The sequence below is a fragment of the Dicentrarchus labrax genome, unplaced genomic scaffold (assembly GCF_905237075.1).
Source record: "Dicentrarchus labrax unplaced genomic scaffold, dlabrax2021, whole genome shotgun sequence".
In the NCBI taxonomy this organism is placed as follows: Eukaryota; Metazoa; Chordata; class Actinopteri; family Moronidae; genus Dicentrarchus; species Dicentrarchus labrax.
The window spans coordinates 2,395,974-2,409,167 of NW_026136715.1; the positions used below are offsets into that span (position 1 = coordinate 2,395,974).

At 42.1% G+C, this 13,194-nt stretch overlaps 1 protein-coding gene across 2 annotated transcripts in view; it reads left to right on the plus strand.

Moving 5' to 3' along the window:
- Positions 1 to 12,084, plus strand: part of LOC127377866 (PDZ domain-containing protein 4-like) — a 54,628-nt gene extending 42,544 nt beyond the window's left edge. For both annotated transcript variants that reach the window (XM_051426142.1, XM_051426143.1), the window contains exons 10-18: positions 983 to 1,476; positions 1,611 to 1,791; positions 2,479 to 2,917; positions 4,042 to 4,465; positions 4,599 to 4,669; positions 5,084 to 5,430; positions 7,801 to 7,941; positions 8,228 to 8,340; positions 9,646 to 12,084. In XM_051426142.1, coding sequence (XP_051282102.1) covers positions 983 to 1,476; positions 1,611 to 1,791; positions 2,479 to 2,917; positions 4,042 to 4,465; positions 4,599 to 4,669; positions 5,084 to 5,430; positions 7,801 to 7,941; positions 8,228 to 8,340; positions 9,646 to 9,889 — 2,454 coding nt within the window. In that variant the 3' untranslated portion in view covers positions 9,890 to 12,084. The remainder of the gene's footprint in view (positions 1 to 982; positions 1,477 to 1,610; positions 1,792 to 2,478; positions 2,918 to 4,041; positions 4,466 to 4,598; positions 4,670 to 5,083; positions 5,431 to 7,800; positions 7,942 to 8,227; positions 8,341 to 9,645) is intronic.
- The last annotated feature ends 1,110 nt before the right edge of the window (positions 12,085 to 13,194 follow it).

The window sequence follows — 13,194 nt, forward strand, 5'->3', positions numbered from 1 at the left end:
GTGTAGCTGCCAGTTAACATGGGCGAAATAAAAAGGAATACATTTCGCAAAAAACACATGCTGCAGACTGTAAGATTCTTTTGGTTTACCTGCTAAAAGATGGTTATAGCCAGTAAAATCAAAGTGTTTCCAGCCAGAAAAATCATTGTTATTGACTGGTGTTATATTTTCTATTACTTTGTGATTTTGAGCAGATGGTGAAATATTTATAGTGGCAGAAGAACAGAACCTGCTGTAAATGCTGTTGAAACGAGACAGAGGGGGAGCAGTATCAGAGATAGAGGAAATGATGCAGAGATGAGAGGATGATGGATGAAGAGAGGAAATAGAGGAGAGGATATTTATCCCATGTGACCTAATTTCTTCCATCAAGGTCACGCGCGCATACACACACTCCACACACACACACACACACACACACACACACACACACACACACACACACACACACACACACACACACACGGATGGTATGGATACACAAGAAGATTGGTTCACACACATTTGATTACTCGTAAAGACCAAAACTGATATAATATCACAACTAAATGCACCACTCCAACACAAATTCTAATTCATATTTTTCTTCTTGTCAATAAATCCAATCCATTTAAAAATTTAAAAACACTCAAACTAACAATGTGTTAGTCCGTCTCCTTCAGTACTACCTCAGCTCAAAGCCTGCTTGTTTCTTCTGAAGACAGAATCTTTAAAAAGACACCTCACAAGTATTTCATTTCATTTTTAAAAAGGTTCAGTAACTTCCTAAAGCAGCTGTAGATTGATTAAATGAGTGCGTGAGTTGTCTTAGCTCCCGTTTGGAGTGGACATGGGTCGGTTTTTTTGAAGGTCAACTTGGTTATTTAAAAGAGTTAACTGTCATTTACATGATTACAGCCATTAACACTCAATAATTTAATGATGAGCTATACAATGTCAGCTTATTTTCATCTTCGCATTAATTGTCTCTGCGTCCTTCCAGAATGAAAACCCTGTTGACCCAGAAGAGGACATGGAGCTGACCCTGGAAGGAGGAAGTTTCCACCCAAACCCTCAAGCCTCCTCTTGCTCCATCACTTCCTCTCACCTTTCTGGCTATTATCGCCTCTGCCGGACAGGAGGAGGAGGAGGAGGAGGTGGTGGCCTGTCCTGCCCGGGAGGAGGAGGAGGAGTTGGAGAGGGTGCAGGGGGTGATGTGGCTGTGGAGGAGGAAGAGGATGAGGATGGGGAGGAAGGAGAGAGAGGAGAAAAGGAGGACAGAGACCCACCTGTTCCCCTTCCTCCTCTGCTGAGCCTGGCTCCTCTGCTGTGCAACAGCCAGGAGCTGGACAGCGGAGTGGGCCGGACCGACGACAGCACACGCTACGAGGAGTCGTCCGAACACGACCTGCTGGGTGATCAGACCAGTGCCTGTAACACCAACACCACCAACACACCAGGCAGCACCAGGAAGTTCAGACCGGGACCCAGCCCCAGGTAGGACAGGGGAGTTAGACGATAAATTGACTTCAGTAACAAATGCAAATACCGGGAAGAACTTTCAGATTCATATCTAACAATACTCAGTTTTAGTGTACCTTAGCAGACCCCTCTGTGTTTCCTGTACACAGACCCAGTCCTAGACCCAGCCCTGGCCTTGGCCCCAGTCCCGGGCGAGGAGACACCACCCCTCCCTTCCTCCACCTGCGAGACCTCCAGCTCAGCTCTGACTCCCTCCCTGGCCTTGACTGGGCAGCTGGAGGAGGAACAGGTGGAGCAGCGTACAGTCCCCACCACCATCACCACCACAAGGTACACTAAAATGAGGTCTTGTGAAAGGATAGGTCTGTATTGATATTGTATGATTTTGTATATCGTACTTATTTTCATCAATTCCCATAAAAAGCACACATTTTTTATCGTCGCACAAGGACAAAAGTTCAAGATCAAAAATATGGAATATAGCTTGACTCACTCTTTGTAGAACTAATATGACCCTAAAGACTCAGATAATGTATGTGCTTTAGCACAGAGAAAAACCTTTAAGCTATTATCTAAAATGTTGCACTTCACTTGGGCTGTCAGTCGTCTCATAGCAACAAGCGCTGCGACCAGTGCTTCCACTGTGGTCAGCGCTGCTGGATAGAAAGAGATAAAACAACTGTAATTTGACAGTAGTTGGCTTTAGTAAATTGTATTTAGCATTGAATACACAAGAAATGTTGTCATCACAGTTCATTAGATTGTTTCAGCTGAGTAAAATGAACCCAGAGTGTCCATTCAGGCTGAGTAAGAATGGTCTGTTTTAAGAAAATATTTTGCATTCACTTGTCTTCAGAAAGCGCAAATAATCAAACACAAAAGGTATTTTATCAGTGCTGCTCTCCCGAACAAAAATAACATCTAGATTTAGACTTGTAATGATTACTGGAAGACTTCTGTGGTTCTGTGGCCTCTATGTTGGTTTCTGGCTGCTAACGCCTGACCTCTGACCTGCAGCACTACCACCACCATCACCATCAGCCCGCTCTGACAATGATGATGATGCCAGGTCTGACGGAGGAGGAGTGCCAGCGATACCAGGAGCTGCTGGAGATCAAGTGCCAGTACGAGAGACGCAATGAAAAACAGCAAAAAGACGCAGCGGGGGACGTCAAAGGGGAGAGGAAAGATCAGGAGGAGAGGAAGCAGCCAGGGAAGGAAGGAGAGGAGGAAGATTCCTTTTCTTCTTCAGTGGTGGACGTGAACTGCAATGTGACTTTGAGTGAGCACGAGATGGCGCTGATCGAGGAGGAGTTGCGCCACCTGGAGTTCAAGTGCCGCAACATTCTCCGAGCGCAAAAGATGCAGCAGCTCAGAGAGAGATGTCTGAAAGCCTGGATGATGGAGGAGGAGACAGTGGTGGTCGGAGCAGGGCGACCAGGCCCTCCCGAAACAGGTAACCACGACAACAACTGAAACGTCAGTTGTTGAAAAGTCTAGCATCTTGTCCCATTCAGTATCCATGGAAATGTGAATTACAACCAGATAGGAGTATTTTAAGAAGATGTTTTGAGATCCCTCCCTATTTTATTTTATAAGAATAAAAGTTGTGGTTTTACGGGGGGGTTCTGTGTCTTGTCGTTGCTGTGAGGTTGCCAGGCAACCAGCAGATATAGTCTCAGCTCCGGGCCTCGAAATAGTCCGTTACACAACCCACCTTAAAACCACAACCTGTCATTTTTACACTTTATTTTTCTTTATTTCTTATTTTTCTATTAAACAAGTGAGCTTTTAATCTTTGTTGGTGCAGAACACACTGACAGATCAAGACACAACTGAACAGATTATCAGAAACCAGGATGCTGTGTAACCATGTAAAAATCGATAAAGTTAAAGGCTCATATTCAGCCTATAGAGATGAGACTGACATCAATATTTTTGTTTATTTCTCGGCAAGAAAGCAATTATGCATATTTCCCTGAACAGCCTCTACATTTCAAATCAACATAATGAGGAAATCTGCACTTGTTTCATTAGTTTTTCTAAAATGGCAACACATCAGCATTATTAAGGTTTTTTTTTTCCATCTGATACCAATTGATATAGGTTAGTCAGCTAGTTAGCTATCATTTTTCCAACATTAGCCAACTTAAGATGTGACACTATACATCTTCCTGTATCTCTGGTCTTGCCTTAACAAACCTCATTGAGTCAGTTACTTCCTTATGAATTATCCGCACAAACAGCATTGTGGTCTTTTGTTTAATTAGCATTTACCTTGATAAGATACAATACTAAACAAATGTCCACATATGTCACATAAACTTACTATTACAGCTAAATGTTCTATCATTTCTTCTTATTTTGCACTTGTGACCACACCTGCTCTTTGATGTCATTCTGCACTACAGTGCAGCGTTACCTCACCTTTTTAACCACTAGATGGCAGAAAGGCTTAATTTGAAAGAAAACGATTGAATGTGCTTAAATTAACTCTAATCACATATAAATATGTGGATTGTCGTTACTTTAATTAGTTTTTAACCTCGGAACTGAAAAACAAAACTTCCTTATTTGTAGGTCTGGATAATGATAATGACGATGATGATAACGACCCTCATCGCCACGAGCTGTCGGCCATCAACGAGCTCCCAGAGCGAGAGCGGTCGGACGACAAAGACAGCACCAGCGCCTACAACACCGGAGGAGAGAGCTGCCGGAGTACGCCGTTGGTCAGCACCGAGCAGATCCCGCCTCTCCACGAAGAGGAAGATGAAGGTGGGAGACGACTGATGTCTCCACCTCCTCTTCTCCCCCTCAGTCGCCTCCCACCTCTGAACTCCCCCCTTACCCCACGGCGTCACAGGCGGGACCGAGACAGAGAGAGACGCCACTCAAACCTCAGCTGCTCTTTTTCCCCCACCACTTACAGGAAGTATGAAACAGCCAATGGGAACGTGGCAAACAGCTCAAGGTCCACCCCCTCTACACCCTCCAAGTTCAGGTCTCCTTTATTGTTTTGTTTTTTACTGATTTTAACAGATCTTGTCAGTTTAAACTTAATAAAGCTGCATGCATATTTTTGTTTTATGTATAAATAATGTTGGATATTGTGCCCTGTTTGTTGCCACCATCAGGTCTCTGACCAGAGAAGTGGGGTCATCGTCAAGAAGGGGTGTGGCTGATGGAGGCCGGGGCTCCAGAGCAGGTACACAATGCATGTTTCTCCAGTTTAAGCACCTCAACCGCTAACTCTGCTGAAGCTGTAACTACTGTGTTATAATTCAACTTTTTCTTGTCAAGGTTCTCCACAGTAGATGCACATTAGACCCCAGTTTGAAAGGAATGTGTCTGAAGGAATCCCCTCAGAGTATTTTTATTTCTAGCTTTGAAGATAAGAAAGTCTTCATAGTCAATGATCAAAGTATGATCATAAATTAAAATCAATTAAAAATTGCCAACTCCATATTCTCTTGTTATTCCAACTTCCAGATGAGAAACTATTCTTCCTTTTGCTTGGGACCCCATTCAAGGACCCCTGTTGATCCCCAAGCTCTGGTAAAATGTTGTTTCCTCCTTGGTTCTGGTTTTTGACTGTTAAGCTGTATTGCTATCTCTGCAGGTGGAGCCACTGACAGGCCCATAGGTGGAAGTGCAGAGTCCAGTCCCTATTTCACCAGAAGACACCACAGCCACAACAAACCATTAGAGCGCTACCAGAGCTGTATGACCCTGCCCTCGGAGGGCCTGGTGGATCCACTGGACCGAGTGAGAGACACAGTGAGGGCCGAGGGCGAGGAGAGAGGGATGGGCACAGGCAGCAGTGGCCCAGGCAGCCCCAGGAGTGTGAACAGCGCCCCCTGTGCACTGGAGGACCATCATACAGGCGCCTCGCGGTTAGGACTTGCCTTACCGCTTGGGCTGACGCACTCGTCACCAACTGCCTCACCACAACGCATGGAGTGGAAGGTAAATGGTGTGATGATGCTGATAATGATAAAGAGAAATTAGCTAGCTAGCTAGGTTAGCTAGGCAAAGTTGCCAACTTACCTTCCAGCTTTTAGTAATATTGACCATAATGATGAATTACATTGGCTATTTGCCCAGATTTTACAAATCAGCTGCACAAAGATCGTGTGGAACTGGTTCGTTCATTTCAGTGGACTGGAAAAATCGACGTGCAGTGATTGAAACCTGCTTGGTTTTATACAGAAAAAAACTTCCCTCGCACCCTCTTGGGGTGGTATCTGTGTCATCCTCAAGCTCGGGTCCTCTACCAGAGGCCTGGGAGTTTGAGGGTTCTGCACAGTATCTTAGGTGTTCCTAGGACTGCGCTCTTCTGGACTGAGGCTTCTGATGTTGTTCCTGGGATCTGTTGGAGCCACTCCCCCAGATTGGGGGTCACTGCCCCGAGTGCTCCTACTACCACAGGGATCACTCTCGCTTTTACCTTCCACATCTGCTCCAGCTGCTCTTTCAACCCTTGGTACTTTTCAACCTTTTCGTGTTCCTTCTTTCTGATGTTGGCGTCTGCTGGTATGGCCACATCTATCACCACCGCCTTTTCTCTTCTTTTTTCTACCACCACCGCTTTTTTTTCTCCTTTACCATTATGTCTGGTTGGTTGGCCAGGACCTGTTTGTCAGTCTGGATGCTGAAGTCTCACAGCACCTTGGCCCTGTTGTTCTCAGCCATCCTCTGTGGTGCGGCCCTTTCCATATGTACAGATGTTCCTGTACACTATTCCAGCCACTTGTTGTGTCTCTCCATGTACGCTGAACCGGCAGCACACCCTTTTGTGGTGTCTCAGAGGCATCTTTGCATAGTTTGCCCTTGGGTAGTTTTTCTTGTCTTGGCCTTATGGCTCTTCTACCTAGGGCCTGTTCTTGTGCTGCCATGATCAGTGCCTCTGTGCTGTTTGAGTTTCTCAGCCATCTTCTTGAGTGGTACATGCGTAGGGCTTGTCCCCCAGGTTGTTTCGGATTTTTGGGTTTCTGTTGCCTGAGACATTCACTTAGCAGTTCATCCTTTTGCCCATTTTTCTGATTCCGTACTCTTGGGTATTTGATGTTTCATCCTGGATAGTGGCCTTGATGCTCACTAGTCCTCGGCCTCCCTCTTTCCGCTTAGTGTACAGTCTCAGGGTGCTGGATTCCAGCCGTGAGGAACTTTCTTGTCTTGATATCTGTGGCTCATCTCCTTCTTATGAGCTTATGATCCCAGCAGGGTATCGGATGACTGGTAGTGCGTACGTGCTGATGGCTTGGATCTTGTTCCTGCCATTCAGCTGACTTTTGGCCTGCCTTACTATGTGATTGGAGCTGTCTCAGATGTTGCCATCTGGTATGTCAACCCTTCAGTCTGCATCTTGCCTCTTTGAGACCATCCGGCCGCACTTGTCCAATCCGAAAGACATCCCTATGTCGAGCTTAGATCCTGGTGGTGTGGATCAGCGAGCGATTTCTTTTTTTGTCAGCTTGATGTCATCCATGTAGAGCAGGTTTCTTGTACCTCTTTGTGGGCCTGATAGGGGGTGCAAAAAGGATTCTTCTTGGTATATGCCGCATTTGATGTTGACTTGGGCAATTGGCTTTGAGTTGGCTTCTAGGGTTGTCTTCCACATTCCCATCGAGTTCTGGATGAAGGCCCTTAGGTTCCTGTTGATCTAATACAGTTCCAGACATTCCAGTATCCACGTGTGGGGCATTGAGTCATAAGCTTTCTTGTAGTCGATCCAGGTGGTGCACAGGTTGGTCTTCATTCAGTGTCATCATAAATCAACTTTTTGTGGAAGTTATTATTCTTGTGGTCATATTGTCATAGTGATATTTTTTAAACATAATTCTACCATCCAAAAAAACGATGAAGCAGATTTAAACTAAAAATGAATTATTTGGTTTAGTGTGATCGAAAATACTAGTACATAACATGTTTGTGTAGTTTTTACTTTGTATATTGTGATATAAATTGATTTTGTTATTATTATAATGGACTTGAACCCTCCTTGACACCACTGTAAAAAAACATCACACCATCATAGCAAAATGGCAAACATGAACTCAAACATGAACTCAATAATTATCTATTAAAACTGCATTGGCAGAAATGGGTGCTCTTGACTGGGGTTAAAAAGCACTAATTAGATAGAAAACAAATAATAATATGAAGTCAGTAGAAACACATTGACTGAGTCATGGAAAATTGTAATGATAGAAAAAAGCACCACGACTTTATAAAGCCAAATTAAAGCCCAGTGAGCTTAAAGGAAACGTATTGTTCTGCCTCTAAATGCTCAATTTTAGACTTTGGACTTTTAGACTTTGTCCTGTTTGTGTCCAGGTAAAGATCCGGAGTGATGGCACTCGCTACGTCGCCAAGCGGCCGGTCAGGGATCGTCTCCTGAAGGCCAGAGCCATGAAGATCAGGGAGGAACGCAGTGGCATGACGACTGACGACGATGCTGCCAGTGAAATGAAACAGGTAGACTGAGTGTAGACCTGAAAGATTGGGGCTTTTGGGTTCTTTACTTCAAAGGTCCGGTGTGTAACATTTAGGAGGATCTATTGGCAGAAATGGAATATAATATTTATAGGTATTTTTTAATTTGTGTATAAGGGGATGGGAGGGTGAGGTGAGCTAGATGCCACTAAATCCTACACACTTGACTTTTAACTTTATTTGGGACTAAATCATGTTAATCCCTTATTTCTACACCCGGGCTACGTACAGTGTGACTCAAAACGTCTTCCAAACTGTGCTTCAACAGGGCCGATACTGGAGCAAAGAGGAGAGGAAGCAGCAGCTGCTGAGAGCCAGAGAGTACCGCCGAAGAAGAGAGTTCATGATGCAGAGCCGCCTGGAGTACCTCAAAGGAGACAGGTGGAGTCCAGTTCTTTCCAAAATTTTAAAAAGAAAAAATGACTTAAGGAAAACAGTGGCTAATTTATCTTCGCAGTATGGACTATGGAGTTGCACCAATGTGAGAACACGGGATATACTTTAAGATTAATTAATTTAAATGTAGTTATACATTTGATTTACACAAAGGTTGGTAGAGATTATTGGGAGATTTTTAATGCATTTTTATCAGTTAAATAATTGTTTTCTTTGTGATTTGTCACTGTCAAGAGCTCTGAGTGTGTCCACCAGCACGTCATTAGATGCAGAGATTAATGTCAACAACAAAATCCTCTTACCTCCTTCAGCTGATAAGATGCCCTGTGCTGTAAAAATCCATCACATATCCCAACAGCTTCTCATTAATCCAAACCAATAATCCATCAGTCAAACATAATATAGGGAGATTCCAAGTACTAAAACAAACAGTAAATCTGTTGGTGGTTGTCAAACAAAGGTTGACTCACTCCAAGACCTAAACACTGAACCATAGACCTTATACAGCATCATCCCCTTCACCTGTGAAGACCTGAGTGTGGAGGTTGCTGGGCTCAAAATGAGGAATGATACTGGACTTTACTGAGACGCGTTTCAGTAACATTTTATCTGAAGCAGCAAGTGAAAACTTAGAGCTTTCTTAAAATATTTCACTGCTGAAAGGCATTTTTATAAGCTATATTCAAAACCAACATTTGCATAGAAAGGTTTGAAAGAAGGTGACTAGTTGCCCTCAGGCAGTCAAACTACAATTTTGAGTTGTCCCTGCTCACTACCAAGCAATGATTGCATACATTTAGAGACTGATGGAAACAAATGGCTGCCTTGAAGCTGCACAAAGCTGTAAAGTTGGTTTAACAGTTTATTTTCTTTTTTTGGCAGTATAGAAAAAATGTATAGATACGGATGTTGTTTGTACAAGATGTCTTTTGTAGGGATTAATCAGAACAGATTTTACTAGTTTAGAGCAGTTTATCCCATTACAGGAAGTCATTTGAGCCAGTGACAAAAACATATTTCAGTGCAGGTTCAGGGTGTGCTTTGGAATATGCTTGGCAGTAATTCATCATGGACTGGACTTAAATACGGAGCCCCCAAAGTCCACCAAAATATAATATTCTTTATATTGAGTTCAAGATAAGTTATTACCTTCTTCGACCAGCGTATTAGATCCTTGTGTGCACAAGATAAAAAAATCTTTCAGGACTTTTTGGGGGCTGCATATTCAAATGTGTAAAACTAAAATGGTTTATAATGTTGGTCTAAATCAGTGTTTGGTTTTATGTCCAGGGACACTTCATCATTGACAGGGGGCGCTGATGACCCCCTTTCATCCCAGACCGCCCAGCTTCATTCCCGACAGGACTCCCCCAGCAACAACATCCTGTTACTAAGCCAGAAGAAGATCATGAAGAAGAGGAATCGCCGCATCCTCGACAACTGGATCACCATCCAGGAGCTGCTGGCTCATGGCTCAAGGTCACCCGATGGAAAGAAAATATACAACCCTCTGCTTTCTGTGACTACTGTGTGATCTGCAAACAGAGAGGAAGACAAGAGGAGAAAAGAGGGAAGAAATGGACAATAAAAACTTGGAACGAAAAGATCAAAGCTTCAGATTTCTCTGAGCTTGAAGGAAGAAAGAAACTTGTTAAAAAGAAAGTGAAAGACTTAAGACTCAGGAGAATTTGGAGAGAGGGTAGATGAAAAGAGGAGATATTTAAATGTTGAACACTTAGGTACTTAGTACAAGCAGAATGACAAAGGAGAGAAGAAGGAAGATACAAAGACGTAACGAGTGCAACAGGAGATGGTGGAAATGTCAGAGAATAGCCCTGAAAAGGCAGCGATGGAATACAAGCGGCAATAGCCTCTAAAAAGGAATAAGCCCAAAAACTGCTTGAAAAGTCGAATTACTTTACAACTTTTTATGTTAGAAAAGAAGTCCTGGCTGAATCTGGGAACTCATGATGTTGGGATTTGATGTTGGATGTCCTCTTTTGCAGCCAAAGAAGCGCCATTGCTTAACTCTTCTACTGGAACTAGACTGGATCCTGATCAGGACTCACGTCTCAGAGCCAAACTTCTGTGATGTAAAGAAAACATCTGATATAAACCAGGTTTTTCAACATCTCTCCTTCATGGCGTACCTTCAAACTTAGTAAAGATACATTTATGGAGGGAACATCTTTGAAAGGTTCTCTGACCCATCAAATGTTGCACGATAGACTAGCAGGTGGAGACACTATTCTCTGAACAGGTTCAGACAGACATGGGTGGGAAGCGCAAACTGAGGCAAGACTTTTGAATTAATCTTTTGGAATCTTGGCCTCCAGAGAGGAAAAAGGAGAGAGACTGGATGCTAGCTAGCTTGTAGCTAACGTACAGTTGGTAGGGATGAGTGGGTACATCATTATCTATATCTGTATCCAACTAATATGTTTGTATTTGTGCCTGTACTCGAAATGGGCAGGGCTTAAGCAAGATGTGGGTGGTGCTTAAACTGGAAGTGGGTGGGACTAAACTGAAGTTGTTCATTTAAGCCTGAAATTGCTATATTTATTAGAAAACTATTTGCAGAATTGAACTTCGAAGTAAAATTTGATCACTCAAGTGAAAGAAATATTTACAAAACAAGTTTTTTTCTAATGTAAAAGTTTCAATACTTACGAGTACGGATATTGACACATTTTGTTGATACATGATGATACACATCAAAAATTACATTATCTGTACCTGATACTTGTTTCAGCCGAGTACTGACTCAACCCTAGCTGGTACATTGGCTCTTTAGGGCTGAGTGCACTCCGCTGCCTAACGTGTGACGTGATGATACAGTTTCCACTGCGTGCAGTACGGATGTGCTCAACAGAATATGTAGATTGGATGACAACGTTTAAGAGATGAACTTTCGAACTTTATGTGCTTTGTTTTCATATTTAGGAAAAAATAAGTTTCTGAAGATTCAGAGGAAAAGTCGAGTGTTTTTCCCTTCACGTCTCAGAATCTAAGCGACTTTATTCTCCGAAGACAATAAATGTACAGAAATTTATGGTGACGCTGGTGCAGAAACATATTGACAGTATTAAAAAAATTATTCATACAAACAGTGGAAGATTGTACGATTGACAAACATTCAGTATTCAACCACTATGTGCATTAAAAGAAAAATCCCCACTTTTATATCCGACAGTCAGATCTCATTGACCTGTGATGTTCAGTGTTTTCCAGGACATAATTTGTTTCAAAGTGTTCTTTTACTTTACTTGCCTTTTAATTTGCAGGTTCATTATTTGCAAAGCACTTTCCTGGGATGCCTTTTGAGACTCCTAAGGACAACGCCGGCACCTGACCCATGTGTTTATTATTTTCTGCTCGTTTTAGAGTTGACATTAGTCTCTCTGTTTTTTTCAGCTTTATTATATTTTAAATTATTTATATTAAATTTAGTTGCTTATGTTCTTTTTTCCTTGTCTGAAGGATGGTTCACATTGTGGTTCTGACCCCAGAGGAGACTGGTTGTGCCCATCATTGTTTTGGACCCGTGTAAAATGAGATATTAATACTGAGTAACGAAATGCATGAAATAAGTATTGAACGTTGTGGATTATTGGACATAATTCTTGAATTTAAAGTGGTGTAGTGTACAAAGCCTTGTGCAGACAATTTTTAGTAGTGAAATATGTGAAAAATGCTGAGTAAATTAAATCAAAAATGAAGTGAAATGTATGAAGTGTTCCCTTTTCTTTCTTTCAGTCACTTAACAAGTGCATCAGCACATGTCAGGTTGTCTGATAGCAAGACTGAAAGATTTAAATCTTTCCTTTCTTTTAGGGACGACCGCAAATGACTTGAAGATGTTGATCTGATCAGGCCTAATGGTTACCATTACAGTTATAAAAAAAAGACAATGAGATTACAGTAAGATTTAGTAAAAATTGGGATTATTAGAAGATTTTATTTAAAAAAAACATTTGAAAATAAAGAATGATATACTAACATTGGATTGGGTACCGAAACATGGCGCCACTATGGCAACGGTTCCTGGTATTTCCCGAACCAAATCACAACACAGATGTCAATTCTTCGTGTTGGTACCAGAGGTGTCTATCAGAATAGTTGCCCTCTGGTTCTGATGTAACAGAGGCATCATCATACGAGTCATCACTAGTTAACATTACAGCAACACTCTCTCTATATGGCTCTGGCAACAGGTAGCCTACTGCTAGCTAGCAGCTACCTTAAACGCGGTTAAAATGCCGAGCTAGACAGTCTAAAGTGTGGTTTTATTTCACTCACAAGGATTCCAACACTGGGTTGGACGTGCAACCAATGTTTAACAATTGCTTGTGAAGGGGGAAAGCATCTGATCAAATGAAGCCAACACAGAAGTAAGAAAAACTGCAGTTCCTCTAATTCCCTTTTTAGAGCCCATTGATGATGACAGCAACCTTTTCCTCAAGTTATATATTTGAAATATTTCTGCAAAAGAATTGCTGAAGTTTGAAGCTAGAATACCAACTCAAAATTATTTTTTCTCTTATTACTGTAACTGTTATTTAGTGTTAAATTATTGTTTTATTATAGGTTTTTTTTGGGTTAGGGTTATTTTTTAATGGTTCTCAGTTTAGACCTGTTTGCAAACTGTTTCCAAAATGTAACTTCCGAGATAAGCAAATGAGGAAAAACTGTAAAATAAATAAAAAATAAACTCGTGTTTATTGTTCAGCAGGGGCAGCTGTGATAATTTGATTTGAGAGAGACCAGGAACTTAAATCAGCGCTGTTACACTGACTGCACATGGAAAAATTAAAGATGCAGTACTAAATCCCTCCTTTG